Source organism: Nicotiana tomentosiformis, chromosome 12, assembly GCF_000390325.3.
Source record: "Nicotiana tomentosiformis chromosome 12, ASM39032v3, whole genome shotgun sequence".
Lineage (NCBI taxonomy): Eukaryota > Viridiplantae > Streptophyta > Magnoliopsida > Solanales > Solanaceae > Nicotiana > Nicotiana tomentosiformis.
Genome location: NC_090823.1, coordinates 91,546,625 through 91,561,397, shown reverse-complemented (window position 1 = coordinate 91,561,397; position 14,773 = coordinate 91,546,625). Strand labels below are relative to the sequence as shown.

General features: G+C 40.8%; 1 protein-coding gene across 1 annotated transcript; it reads left to right on the top strand.

The window, feature by feature from the left end:
• The first annotated feature begins 1,421 nt into the window (after positions 1 to 1,421).
• LOC138903033 (uncharacterized) lies at positions 1,422 to 3,416 on the top strand. The gene is made up of 2 exons (XM_070190941.1): positions 1,422 to 1,778; positions 2,646 to 3,416. Exons 1-2 carry the CDS (start codon positions 1,422 to 1,424, stop codon positions 3,414 to 3,416), a joined length of 1,128 nt encoding a protein of 375 aa, XP_070047042.1.
• The last annotated feature ends 11,357 nt before the right edge of the window (positions 3,417 to 14,773 follow it).

Genomic DNA, 14,773 nt, shown 5'->3' with positions numbered 1-14,773 from the left:
GGTCTCTACTTGAAAAAGAGAGACTTAGTCTAGGAAAACTTGGCTAACAAGAATTTGGGATAAAATCAAGAGATTGATAGTCCCAATTAAAGGGTTGAACCTAGAGATAGTAAAATCCGACTTGAGCATTTTATCAACTGTTTTGTTCAATACCCATATGGACTTGAGAAAGCCAAATTGGGCAAAATTACTCTCTTACTGAAAGGTATTGAGTGCATATTTGAGTGTTGATTGCTATAATATACCCCGACCAACAAAACATGCTTTAAAGTTTACAACCCGTAAGGCAATCACCTAGGTGAATATCATATCCTTAGGACTTTTTATATATTTGAAAACCATCCAAAAACAATATTCTCTAGTTTTATATCTTTAGAATTGTAATCCTTAATGTAATTTTAGAAGTAAAAACAAAACCATATTTGTAAAAGTGCAACCAAGATACTTCACGTGCTTTATCCAAATATATACCACTAATCCCATCTAAGCTCCATGTGGATTCGATCCCGACTTCTTGTTGGGTATTATTATTGCTATCAACCATTTCATAACCCCGAATAGAGGTGTGACTTGGACGAGAGCAATTTTGACGCTGTTGCCGGGGAGCTAAAAAATGGATTTAGCTATATATTTGGTTTTGTGTGTGAATTGTCTTCTTTTCCTTCCGTGTTACTAATCTTTTTGGTGAAACAATTGTAGGTGAAATAATAGCTCTCAACAACAATGATCCTCTCGGAAATATGCCTTTGGGGGATGCGGACGTGGAAGATGACCAAGTTGAAAAGGTTCCTCTTGAACCTCAAGTAAATAGACGAGGCCGACCGCCTTAAGACAACATTCCCGTTCCACCCCCAAATCCACCAAGAGTAGCTCCACACCGGGTGTTGCCGAATGAAAGGTATACAAGTACCATAGTCCCGCCCCGCATTAGGGTGGGTAACTTTCAAGTCACAAATGTTATGCTCACATTACTAGAGCAACGGGGATTCTTCACCGGGGCTCCGAATCAAAATGCGTACAAACTCTTGAAAGGGTTTGTGGACACTTGCTGGGGGAGTAAACAGACAAAAGACTCCGAGGATGCTTTAAGGTTGAGGCTATTTCCTTTCTCTCTACGGGGGAAAGCCTTGGATTGGTAAGAAAGGTTGCCAAACCATTCCATCCATACATGGGATGAATTGGCGGAGAAATTTATTTCCAAGTTCTTTTCTCTTGGGCATATGGCTACTCTTAGAAACGAGATTCTAGCATTCAAACAAGAACCCAATGAATCGTTGCATGAAATATGGGAGAGGTACCGATCTATGGTGAAAGAGTGCCCAAACAATGACATGAAGGAGGCTATGATGTAACAAACTTTCTACAGGGGGATCAATACTACCAATCAATGCGTGGTCAACCAACTTGCCAGTGGAAATTTCATGACAACTCCATATGCAGAAGCTTGTGAGATCTTAGATGAAATGCCAGATACTTCATCGGCATGGCAAAGTAGAGTAAATGTACCTCAAGGTGATTCAAACGTGATTCACCTACATAAAGAATTGCATGATCATGGGCAAGCAATTGCCGAGTTGACCACCACAATGAATCAATTAGCCAAGGCTCAACTTCAAAAAGTGCAAGGTCCTAAGCAAGTCAATGCAATGGAGGGAGTTAAAATGATGGTAAACAGGAGAAGGCCAAAGGGTCCTCAAGTGCAAAACCGTGCGGAACATTATATGCAAGAAGATATTAGGTTTGATCAAGATGAATCTTACAATGACCAAGAGGAGGAAGTACAATATGTGAACAACTTCCTAGGGCAAAGAAACAACTCTCAAGGCCCGCATCAACAACAATGGTGACCTTATGGTAATCAAGGGAATTGGAACAATCAAAACAATCAAGGAAATTGGAATGGTCAAAATAACGAAGGAAATTGGAGTGGCAATAGTCAAGGATATTGGGGAGGCAACAACCAAGGGTGATGGAACAATAACCAAGGAAATCGGGGGTCGGGATTTCAAAGGCCCCCAATGTATCAACAACCGAGCAACCCGCCTCCTTATCCTTCCCATGGTCCAAGCTCTTCCAAAAATGAGATGGGATGAATTGAGAACATTTTCAAACAAATGATGGAGAAGAATGACGACTCCGATGCTTAACTAGCCTCTCACAACACTTCAATTCGTAATTTGGAAGTTTAATTGGGGTAAATTTCGCATGCTTTAAACACTCGTCCTAAGGGGGAACTACCAAGTGACATGGTGGTGAACCCAAAGGATGGGAACAACACGGGACATGCCATGGCAGTGACTACAAGGAGTGGAAAAGGTGGGGATGCACCCACCTCAAGTCAAAGGAAAATTGTGGATGATGAGCAAGCGGTACAAGAAGATGAGATCCCGAACAATGTGGTGCAAGCAAATGATGAAGTAAGAATTGATATTGATGACAATGTGGAGGAGATGCATAAGGAAGTGAACCCGTCTAGGGAGCACATTGTTGACATACCAGAACCGGTAGTGCCAAAGGCTAAGGCACCAATGCCAAGGCCTCCTCCTCCATATCCTCAAAGGCTTGCCAAGCAAAATGGAGAGAATCAATTCAAAAAGTTCATTGACTTAATGAAGAGTCTATCTATTAATGTGCCATTGGTTTAGGCTTTGGAGAAAATGCCCTGGTATACAAAGTTCATGAAGGTCTTGGTGACAAACAAGCGGTCGATGAATTGTGAAACTATAAAGATGACTCATCAAGTGAGTGCAATTGTGCATTCAATGGCTCCTAAATTGGAATATCCCGACGCTTTCACAATCCCTTCTACTATTGGAATTGCCAACTTTGCTAAAGCTCTTTGTGATCTTGGGGAAAGTATCAATTTGATGCCCTATTCGGTTTTCAAGACTTTGGGAATTGGGAAACCAAGACCCACATCTATGATATTACAAATGGCGGATCGTACCATGAAGAGACCGTTTGGTATAATGGATGATGTGTTGGTTCGTGTTGATAAATTCATTCTCCCGGCGGATTTTGTGATTCTTGATTATGAAGTGGACTATAAGGTGTCAATTATTATGGGTAGACCTTTCCTTGCTACAGGGAAGGCTCTGGTTGATGTGGAAGTCAGTGAACTCACTTTCTGGGTGGGTGATGAAAAGGTAGTTTTCCATGTGTGCAAATCTATGAGGCAACCGAATAGCAATGAAGTGTGTTCGTTTGTGGACTTGGTGAGCGATGTGATTATTGATGATACTAGTGCCACGATGAATATTGATGATACTTTGGAGGCCATTTTGCTTAACCTTGATGATGGCGAGATGGATGGATATATGAAATGCGTGAACTCATTGCAAGAAATGGGGTCGTACGCTTATGGACCCCGCAAATTGTCCTTGGATCTTGAAAATCGAAAGACTCCTCCAGCATAGCCCTCAATCGAGGAGCCTCCTACTTTGAAGTCAAAACCATTGCCTCTGCATCTCAAGTATAAATTCCTTGGCCCTTGTTTTACTTTACCGGATATTCTTTCCTCTTGTTTGACTAACATGCAGGTAGACTCCACATTGCCGGTGCTACAAAGAAGAAAGAAAGCTATTGGATGGACATTGGTGGATATTCAGGGAATAAGCCCCGCGTTTTGAACATCAAAGGAGGCTAAATGAAGCAATGCAAGAGGTGGTCAAAAAGGAGATCATCAAGTGGTTAGATGCAGTGGTTATTTACCCCATTTTCGATAGTTCGTGGACCTCTCCAGTGCAATGTGTCCCAAAGAAAGGGGCCCTGATGGTGGTTACCAATGACAAGAACGAGTTGATTCCTACAAGAACGGTGACCGGGTGGAGAGTGTGTATGGACTATCTCAAGCTCAACAAAGTCACAAGGAAGGATCATTTCTCACTTCCCTTGCTAGATCAAATGCTTGATATGTTGGTTGGGCATGCTTTCTATTATTTCCTTAATGGGTATTCCGGCTACAATCAAATTCTTATTGTTCCGGAGGATCAAGATAAGACTACTTTCACATGTCCTTATGGTACTTTCGCATTCTCGCGGATGCCATTTAGGTTATGCAATGCACCGATAACTTTTCAAAGGTGTATGATGGATATCTTCACGGACATGGTAGAGGATCTCCTTGAAGTCTTCATGGATGACTTTTTGGTAGTCGGGAATTCTTTTGATGATTGCTTGAAAAATTTGGATAAGGTCTTGGCAAGATGTGAAGAGAAGAACTTGGTGTTGAATTGGGAGAAATGTCATTTCATGGTTGAGGAAGGCATTGTCCTTAGCCACAAAATTTCAAAGAATGTCATTGAGGTCGACAAGGCAAAAATAGAGGTGATTTCTAAACTTCCACCTCTAACACCCGTGAAGGGAGTGAGGAGTTTCTTGGGTCATGCGGGGTTCTACGGGCATTTCATCAAGGATTTTCCCAAAGTGGTGAACCCCTTGTGTAAGCTTTTGGAGAAAGATGCCAAATTCTATTTCAATGAGGATTGCATGAAGGCATTTGAATTGATCAAGTTCAAATTGTCAACTACTCCTATTATCACCGCCCCGAATTGGAGCTTGCCTTTTGAGCTCATATGTGACACTAGTGATGTGGCTGTCGGAGCAGTTTTGGGGCAACGTGTCAACAAGATCTTTCATCTGGTCTACTATGCTAGTAATACCATGAATGATGCCCAAGTCAAGTACACTGTGACCGAAAAAGTGCTCCTTGCTATTGTTTTTGCTATGGAAAGGTTCCACTTGTACTTGATGGGTACAAAGGTGATTGTCCACACGGATCATGCGGCACTTCGGTACCTTATGAGCAAGAAAGATTCAAAGGCTCGGTTAATGAGATGAGTCCTTTTATTGCAAGAGTTCGATCTAGACATCCAAGATTGCAAAGGCAGTGAAAACCAAGTGGAGGACCACTTGTCTCACTTGGAGGAGGAGGGGAGGCCACATGACGGCCTTGAAATCAATGACTTCTTCCCCGACAAGCAAATTCTAGCCATTTCAATGACCGAGATGCCATGGTTCGCTGATTTAGCAAATTATCTTGTGAGTGGTATTGTACCGGATGAGTTCTCTTCAAACCAAAGGAAGAAGCTCAAACGGGATTGCCTAGACTATTATTGGGATGAACCGTACCTCTTCCGGATTTGTACCGATGGCGTAATTAGAAGATGTGTGCCGGAGGAGGAACAAGTTGAAATTCTTGGGGCTTGTCATTCTTCACCCTACGGTGGTCACCATGGGGGAGCAAGAACGGCGGCCAAAGTGTTAAGTTGTGGATTCTATTGGCCTACACTCTACAGGGACGCAAGTGATCTAGTAAAGCATTGTAATAAATGTCAAATGGCCGGTGGGATTTCAAAGAAAAATAAGATGCCACTCCCCACCATCTTGGAAATTGATATTTTTGTTGTGTGGGGTATTGGTATCATGGGACCGTTTGTAAGCTTTTGTGGGAACACCTATATTTTGGTAGCTGTGGATTATGTGTCAAAATGGGTTGAGGTTGCTGCTCTACCCAACAACGAAGATAAAAGTGTGGTGGCATCTTTGAAAAAGAACATCTTCATAAGGTTTGGTACTCCGCGAGCCATTATAAGCGATGGGGGCTCGCATTTTTGCAACAAAGCTTTTGATACCTTGCTTAGCAAGTACGGTGTCACTCACAAAGTCACGACCCCCTATCACCCTCAAGGAAGCAGACAAGTGGAAGTCTCCAACCGGGAGATCAAGAGTATTTTACCAAAAACAGTGAACGCCAACCGGACGGATTGGTCAAAGAAACTGGATGATGCTTTATGGGCTTATAGGACGGCTTACAAAACACCGATTGGGATGTCTCCATACCGGTTAGTGTTTGGGAAAGCTTGTCACCTTTCGGTGGAACTTGAGCACAAGGCCATGTGGGCTTTGAAGAAGCTAAATCTTGAGTGGGATGTCGCCTCCAACTTAAGGGTGGCACAATTGAATGAGCTAGATGAATTTCGGTACCATGCATATACAAGTTCATCCTTGTACAAGGAGAAAATGAAGCACCTCCATGACAAGTACATTCAAAACAGGAAGTTTAAAGAAGGTGATCTTGTGTTATTGTTCAATTCTTGTTACGGATGTTTCCAGTAAAGTTGAAGTCTAAATGGAATGGCCCGTTTGAAGTTGTGAGTGTGACACCCTTTGGTGCATTGGACTTGAAGAATAAAAATAATGAAGTGTTTAGAGTCAATGGTCATTAGGTGAAGCACTATCTCGGAAAAGTTGGTGATGGCCACGTAGTGGCAGTGATTCATTCCAAGTAATTGATGGTAATCTGCGTCGTGCCGCGACATTAAATCAGGCTCTTCTTGGGAGGCAACCCATGTTTCTTTTTCTTTTTCTTTTTCTTCTTCTTTAGATAGGCCTTGTTTTGTGCTAACTGGTTTTGAAGTGTGTTGCAAGAATGAGTGTGCTTTGCAAGAACAGTGCTTAGAGTCAATGATCACTGGGTGAAGCACTATCTGGGTAAAGTTAGTGATGTCCACGTAGTGGAAGAGATTCATTTCAAGTAATTGATGGTAATTTGCGTCGTGCCGCGATATTAAATCAGGCTCTTCTTGGGAGGCAACCCATGTTTCTTTTTCTTTTTCTTTCTCTTCTTCTTTAGATAGGCCTTGTTTTGTGCAAACTGGTTTTGAAGTGTGTTGCAGGAATGAGTGTTCTTTGCAGGAACGGTGCTCAGGAAAAGTGGCTAAGTATGTAAAAAGTGTGGACCGCATATTTATTATGCGGACCACACAATTTTGAAGGCCACAGTAGAAAGGGATATGCGGCCTCACAATTCTTGTTGCGGTCGCACAACTCGAGATCAGAAATTGCAAACTCTCTGAAGTTGTGCATATCAGAGAAATGGCCAAAGTGCGGCCACGCAAAGAAATGTGCGGTCCGCACACAAACCTGCGGCCGCACTAAAAATTGTGCGGACAAAATATCTTCAAAAGGGTAATGTGTAACAGTTAACGAGTGCGGACCGCACATAAAATTGTGCGGCCGCACTCAACTCTTGAGTCCTTTCCCTGACCGGTCAAGTATAAATAGTAGCCTTCTCACTACTGTTGAGACTTTACGAACTCTGAACACTCATTTCATCATCTTTGATTCTTTTTTAGTATCACTACATCACTGGTATGTTCAATTCATCTTTAAATTTTTCAATTTTCTTAATTTTGTTCATAATTAGTTCAGTTATTTTTAGGCTTAATGTCAAATACATCATCATGTGAGCTTAAATTTATGTAGGTAACTTCCTATTTTATATTTGGGAGATGGGTAAACTGTGTATCGTGTCTAAATTTCTACTACCATGTCTAAATTGTGCGTGAATTAGAAACCCTAAGAATCTGCCCGATAAATTTTTGAATTGTGCGGCCGCACAAGGAATTGCGCAGTCCGCAGATCAGTAGGCTAGGGCATTTAGTGTAGAATGATTCTGCGGACCGCACTTAAAATTGTGCGGTCCGCAGAAAAGTGTGTGTGGCTGCAGATCAAGTAATTCTCTCTCTTCAGAGAGTTGTAATTTTTGAAGTTTCAATGTGCGACCGCACCCAAAATTGTGCGAACCGCACTTCAATTATGCGGTCGCACTTAAAATTGTGCGGATCGCAGAACCATCAGTACGGCCGCACTTCTAAAATTGTACGGTCCGCACAAGCCCATCTGTGGCCGCACCCAAAAATGTGCGGACCGCACTTCCCCAACCTGCAACATGTTTTGTTCTGCAAATTTTATGCTTGCCTGCATTTAACTAGAACTGACTCTTACTGCTATTTTGTGCAGAATATGGTTAGATCATGGGGTCATGGTGATACATCAAAGGGGAGGGGTGAACCTTCCAGAGACAGAGGCAAAAGCACCTTACCCCTCGCCCTCCAAAAAGTGATCAGTAAGAAGGCAACAATAGGCCGAGGTAGACAACCGGAGCCCTCCGAATCAAGTTCATATGCACCGTCTAGGGAAGCATCGGAGGGAGACTCAGTGCAAAGGCAGCCTGCTGTGATATCACAGCCATAGCTGCCCTAGGACAGATACCAACTGAGAGATGAGCCTACCTCTTCTGAGAGTACTTCTGAGGGGTTGGAAGGGAACAATTAGGCTTCAGAACCCTCATCTACTCATGCCCCTGCCGCACCAGTCACAGTTGATGATGATGATATTCCGGATGACGGTCGGGAAGGGGAGGGAAAGGGGGAGGGTGATACCAGAGTTGCAAGCCTGGAGAGGTCAAAGAAGAAGGAAGTTTGGGAAGATAGGTTTGTGAGCCTGACTGCATTTAACATGTTTCGAGAGTGGTGGCCGTAGAGATCGTTCACTCTTGAGCGGCAGTTTGTGTTATAAGATCTGGATAGATACAACCCAAATATGTTAAGACAATTTCGGGAAAGAAAATGGTGGAAATGGTTCACGAAAAACATATTGGATGCCAAGTAGCACTTAGTCTGAGAGTTCTACGCCAATGTGGCGCACATCAAGAAGGTGACTAAGGTGCGGAACTTAAAAGTACAATTTGATCAGACAACCCTAAACACTTATTTAGGGCTCGAGGATATGGAGCCGGTGCAGTATTTAGAGAAGTTCGCAATGGGTGATGCAGCTCGCCCTTGGCTAGCTAAGATACTAGCAGCTCCAGAACCACCACTATTATGGATACAGCAGGGGTTCCCATTCAGCGGAACACCCTCAACTTTGAAGCAAAAGGGTGGCAAACATTTGTGTGTAGTCATATAGAGCCAAGTCGGAATGAAAACAATCTCCCAATCCCTCGGGCAGTCCTAGTTGCTTCCATCATAGCCGGGTACCCAATCAATGTGGGTTCCATCATGTCGGCCAACATGTCTCTGGTTGTGAGGCAGGGTGAAAGCTCCTATCCCTATCCCAACACTATCACGGAGTATCTCGCGCATGCGGGGGTGGAGCCCAAGAGCTTTGATACGAAGATTAGGGCTAAGTATCCCTTCTCCTGGTACTCTCTGAAGGACCCAAGGAACCCGAAGAACAAGGGTAAGTCGACTACTACCGTAGGCCAGTCTGATGAGCCATCGGTGGTAGTTGCAAATTCAGCTGTCATGCCTTCCACAGCAGCCGGGCCTTCTACTGATACAGCTGCCATACCTCCACCTCCAACTTCAAGGCCATTAGTATCAGTGCCTTCCTCCTCTACTTATCCACTCTCTGTGCTGCGAGTCTCCCAGACACTGGCGAGTCTCAACAACTGGATGCAGACAGCTACTGCAAAGCTGTCTAACCTATCCAGTGCTGTTGCAGCTCAAACTTCTACCCCAGCGCCCCAGATTCCTCAGTCAGTGGAGGAAACTTTGATGAAAATATTGGAGAATCATAAGACCATCATGGACACCTTGGTGGCACATGGGGGAGAAATTGAGGAGCTTGGGAAGCAGGTGAAGAAGATGAGGAAATTTCAAGATTCGAGGAAATCAGTTGACAAATTGAGACGAGAGGTGACCAAGATAGCAGCCGCTGGAGATCTTCCATTTGACTTACTGATGGAGATAGATCCATCAGTACCAGTAGACCCAACAACACCATCAGCTCCAGTGGCACCAGCTGGCCAGTCTGAGGAGCCAGACCTCGCTGTCCATACGGCTGAGGCAGTGCTACTAATGTTCACCAACCCAGTTACTCCCCGAGCAGGGGATGATGAGATCCAGTTGGAGGAGCCTGAGGGAGGTGATGCTGCTATGGACACTGAGACCACATAGGGAGTCCTCTCTACTCTTTCCCTTCCTTGTTTTTATTTTGTTATGCATTGAGGACAATGCTTATTTTTATTCAGGGGGTGGAGTCTATTTTGATTTGACATTTGACATTGGCCTGTAATAACTGATAACATTCTCTTTTTATTTTTAGTTTCATTATGTACATATTCTGCTCTCTCTATTGATGTATATATTCTCTTTCCCTTTCTCAGTTTGTATATTCATTTATGCTTTCAGCAGTTTACTTCATAGCTTCTTTATTTTATTTTCTTAGTAGTCAATGTTTAGTTTAATAGCTTATTATTTACTTTAATAGCTTCTTGTTAATTTAGTAGTTTCATTTCATGTTTAAGTGATCAATAAGCCTTTGATTTTCTTAATGCCACGGTTATTTCCAAAGGTGGTTTTTGTGTGAACTGGGTGACTCTTCCCAACGATGGATGGCGTGACAATCTTCTTAGGGGATTGAGTCTGTTTTTGATGTTTAGGTAAGAACAGTAGTAATAATGAATAAGAGGACCTAATTGAGTCGAACTAGAAGATTCAAGCATGCTTCACTTGGTACCAGCACACTTAACTACATGCTTATGATTAAAAATAAGTTCTTAGAAAGAAATAGCTCTAGTTAGTGATATTTTGACTCTTGTGTTGACTTAAGCAATCATCGAGTGGTTTAGTTGAACCAGTAGTGATTTTCAATCTCGAATATCGTTGTTGTGGGCCCTCGACTCTATCCTCTTGAACAATCCAGCTGTGTGAGAGTTTAGATATTTTGTTTCAAGTCTAAGTACCCGTGCGAATGGTCTAGAACTTGCCCCTAATGTGTTTTTAGGCGAAATTCTAAGTTTTGCTTGGCTTTAGAAGTGATTGTAGGCTCTCCTTGACCCATTTTGAAATTTTTCATGACCCACCAATGTTGTTATCCCTAGTCAACCCTTTTGAGCTAAAAACCTTTCTCATTTGATAACCATGTTACAAGCCTTTACCCGTTTTTTAGTGATCCTCTCTTGGCATCCGAGCTTTCCTTATCACTCTTGAGAAACAATTGGCTAAAACATAAGTTTGGGGGAGATACGAGAAATTTGAAAGTGGTATCAAGGTAAAAAAAAAGAGAAAATAAATGAAGAAAAGGAAAGGCAAAGAAAAAAAAAAGAAAAAAATGCAAAAAGAAAGTGAATAAATTGAAGAGTTGAAGGGATTCAAGCAAAAATGCAAAGCATAGAGAAAACAAAGAAGGAGAAAACGAATATTATGACCAAGAAAGAGTGATGTTAAGTCTCTTTAGTTCCCTAAGGAAAAAGAGAATGACTCAAAGAGTCGGCAAAGCATGAGCCAAAAAGAGAAAATGGAGTGCTTAAGGAAAGATGAATCCGTTCTATTACAACATTTCCTACCTTAGTCCAAAATCCTTCATTACATCCCGAAAAGGCCTTACGTGTTTTCAAGCCGAGTAAACTTACATTAGTGGTGATTTACATGAGGGGCAAGCATATGGTACTTAGAGCCGTACTTGTGACATTCTTTTGAGAGAGATGAGTGAACTTTTCACAAACCTTGAAGTGAGTGCTACATTCTCAAGTGAGATATGCTAACGGAGAGTAGAGGAGAAGGAGTTTGGGATCCACAATGACCTACATGAAAGAGCGAACTTCCTTGATGAGTAAAGTCAACTCTTGATGCTCTAGTGTCACATTAGAACTATTTTTGCTTAAAACTTCAAATCATTGCCTTGTTGATAATTCATAAGTATTGTGGGTAATTGTTGGTCCCAATTGATGTGTGTTTAATTCACCTTAGATTAGCTGGAATAGCTCTTATCTTGTGGAGGTGGGAATTACCTTATTTGCTTCAGGACAAGCAAAAGCTTAAGTTTAGGGGAGTTGATAAGTGGGAATTTTGACTACTTATTAGCGCCTTTTAGCTTTCGTTTTAGTCCAAAAGTGTCTAATTATATTCCCGAAAACTTATGAAATATGCTTACCTGCAGGAGTATTGGAAAATGAGCCACTACAACGAAATTAGGTGAAGTTTTGAAGATTGAAAGTCTTGTAGCCGTTTTTCTTTACCCCTTTAAGCAACTTTAGCTTACTTTGGTGATTTAACATTGGATTTTTATATTTTAATCTTGCAATATGAGTTTTATCATCTTTTCTTCCCTATTTTACTCTATACCCATTATGAGTAGCTAGATGTTTAGCTAGGGTTGTGACCTAACCCTAGTGTGTGAACCTAATGGGCGTTTGATTTATGGCTTGTTTATGGTTGGGTATTTATTATTTAGCCTTGTTCTTACCTTTAATTATAGTATTAATGGTTGCAAACATTAGTTTATGCCTATTTGACTTGGTCTCTACTTGAGAAAGAGAGACTTAGTCTAGAAAAACTTGGCTAACAAGAATTTGGGATGAAATCAAGAGATTGATAGTCTCAATTAAAGGGTTGAACCTAGAGATAGTAAAACCCGACTTGAGCATTTTATAAAATGTTTTGTTCAATACCCATTTGAAGATTGAAAGTCCTGTAGCCGTTTTTCTTTTCCCCTTTAAGCAACTTTAGCTTACTTTGGTGATTTAACATTGAATTTTTATCTTTTAATCTTGCAATATGAGTTTTATCATCTTTTTTTCTCTATTTTAATCTATACCCATGATGAGTAGCTAGATTTTTAGCTAGGGTTGTGACCCAACCCTAGTGTGTGAACCTAATGGGCGTTTAATTTATGGCTTGTTTATGGTTGGGTATTTATTATTTAGCCTTGTTCTTGTCTTTAATTGTAGAATGAATGGTTGCAAATATTAGTTTATGCCTATTTGTCTTGGTCTCTACTTGAGTAAGAGAGACTTAGTCTAGGAAAACTTGGCTAACAAGAATTTGGGATAAAATCAAGAGATTGATAGTCCCAATTAAAGGGTTGAACTTAGAGATAGTAAAACCCGACTTGAGCATTTTATCAACTATTTTGTTCAATACCCATTTGGACTTGAGAAAGTCAAATTGGGCAAAATCACTCTCTTACCGAGAGGTATTGAGTGAGTATTTGAGTATTGATTGCTATAATGCACCCCGACCAATAAAATAAGCTTTAAAGTTTATAACCCGTTAGGCAAACACCTACGTGAAGGTCATACCTCTAGGACTTTTTATATATTTGAAAACCATCCAAAAATAATATTCTCTAATTTTATATCTTTAGAATTGTAATAATTAACGTAATTTTAGAAGTAAAAACAAAACCATATTTGTGGAAGTGCAACCAAGATACTTCACGTGCTTTATCCAAATATATACCACTAATCCTATCTAAGCTCCCTGTGGATTCGATCCCGACTCCTTGTTGGGTATTATTATTGTAATCAACTGTTTCATAACCCTGAATAGAGGTGTGACTTGGACGAGACCAATTTTTGCAAGAACAGAGTCGTACAAGCTGCATGACAGAAGGTAGCAACAGCTACGAGATTGGAAGAATTTCGACCGCAAGTCGGGGTGTGAGAAAGAGGCCTAAAGGTCGGAATGACCTAGCCTTTGGATTTATTTACAGAACAGTTGCCTAGATGGCAAGGACAGTATTAAAAATTATTTGTAAGAGTTATTCGGTTATGAGATCGATAAGCGCATCAGTCAACATTCGAGGACGAATGTTCCAAATGGGGGAATAATATTACACCCTATAGTATTATATTAATCTTACACCATGCAGTATTACTTTAATATTACACCCCGTAGTATTACGTCGATGTTACACTCCGCAGTATTATATCGATGTTAGACCCTGTAGTATTACGCCCATGTTACATCCCGTACTTTTGTACGTTGGATTTGTCGTAAGATAAATTCCATAAGTTCAAGAACAAGATTATTTTTGGAGGTTATAAGTATTATGCTATTTCAAATAAGTGATAAGTAAGAGTCGTGAAGGTCATAGGGTAAACGAGTTGAAGAAAATGAGGTTGGTCGAAGTTTGACATTTTGGGATAAAATACGATCCACACTATAATACCCTATATTTATGGACTAGTGCTATACCACATGGATTTGATAGTAAGATATATGAAGTATATTAGTATTTAAGTGAAATAAAATTTAGAAATTAATTATGTGGATAATTAGTTAAATGCAAGGATGTAATTAGGGATTAGTGGAAGACAAGTGTCCCAAATAGGGGACAATTATGGAGTCCACGTGGGACTACTCAAATCTCCACCTTATGACCCATGTTCCATGGATAGGTATATCTTGGTGGGTACTCCATCTTCAAGCTTCTTTTTATTATTAAATTATTATTTTGTGGGGCCCACAACCCACTAAATATTAGCAAACTTCAAAGTTTCATTTCAGTATATGTATATTATTAACTAGTATCACCACCTAGTCTTAAAAGCACAAAAACGTGAGAGATTAAGAGGCAACTTTGGGATTTTATTTTCAAAACATTTCAACATTTTGATGGGGCAATACATGGGCAGCAAAATCATAATAGAGAATTTATCCCTCCATCTCTTATAGATTAGCTTGTCGTAGCTGCTTATGGCATGACTGCTTGGAGCATAATTGGCAAGTCCTAGTTTATTAAGGTAAGATTTCATCTCTCCTACATGTTCTTGAGGTTATTGTTGTGTTATTATTGATATGATTCTTGAAGTTGGAAGAAGGAAGTGTATAAGGTACTGTATAAGAAGCATTTATTGGGTTGTCTTGGTGTATATTCTTAGGTGTTGATGATTTGAATTTAAAGGGATTGAAAGAGGTTGTAGTTGTGGTTGTTAAAGAATAAGGGAAATGTTGTCCATTCCAATTCCGAACCGAATTATCGTTTGACGTAAGTGATATACTAGCATCATCTAATTTCACATATGCATTCCTTTGTTATAGGATTGGCGTACTAGTTATGACGAGTTCGTTGTTGGATTGTGTTGATGACACAAGGTATGTTAAAGCTATCCCTTCTTTCCTTTTGGTATGATCCATATGATACAAACAAAATGAGCAAACACGCAACTTTTACAAATGACTCTATTCATAGAGGTACTAGG

Coding starts and splice junctions, on each gene's coding strand:
- LOC138903033 (XM_070190941.1), top strand. CDS start 1,422: ATGACAACTCCATATGCAGAAGCTTGTGAGATCTTAGATGAAATGCCA. Junction 1,779..2,645: donor ACAATGACCAAGAGGAGGAA/GTACAATATGTG, acceptor CCATTGGTTTAG/GCTTTGGAGAAAATGCCCTG.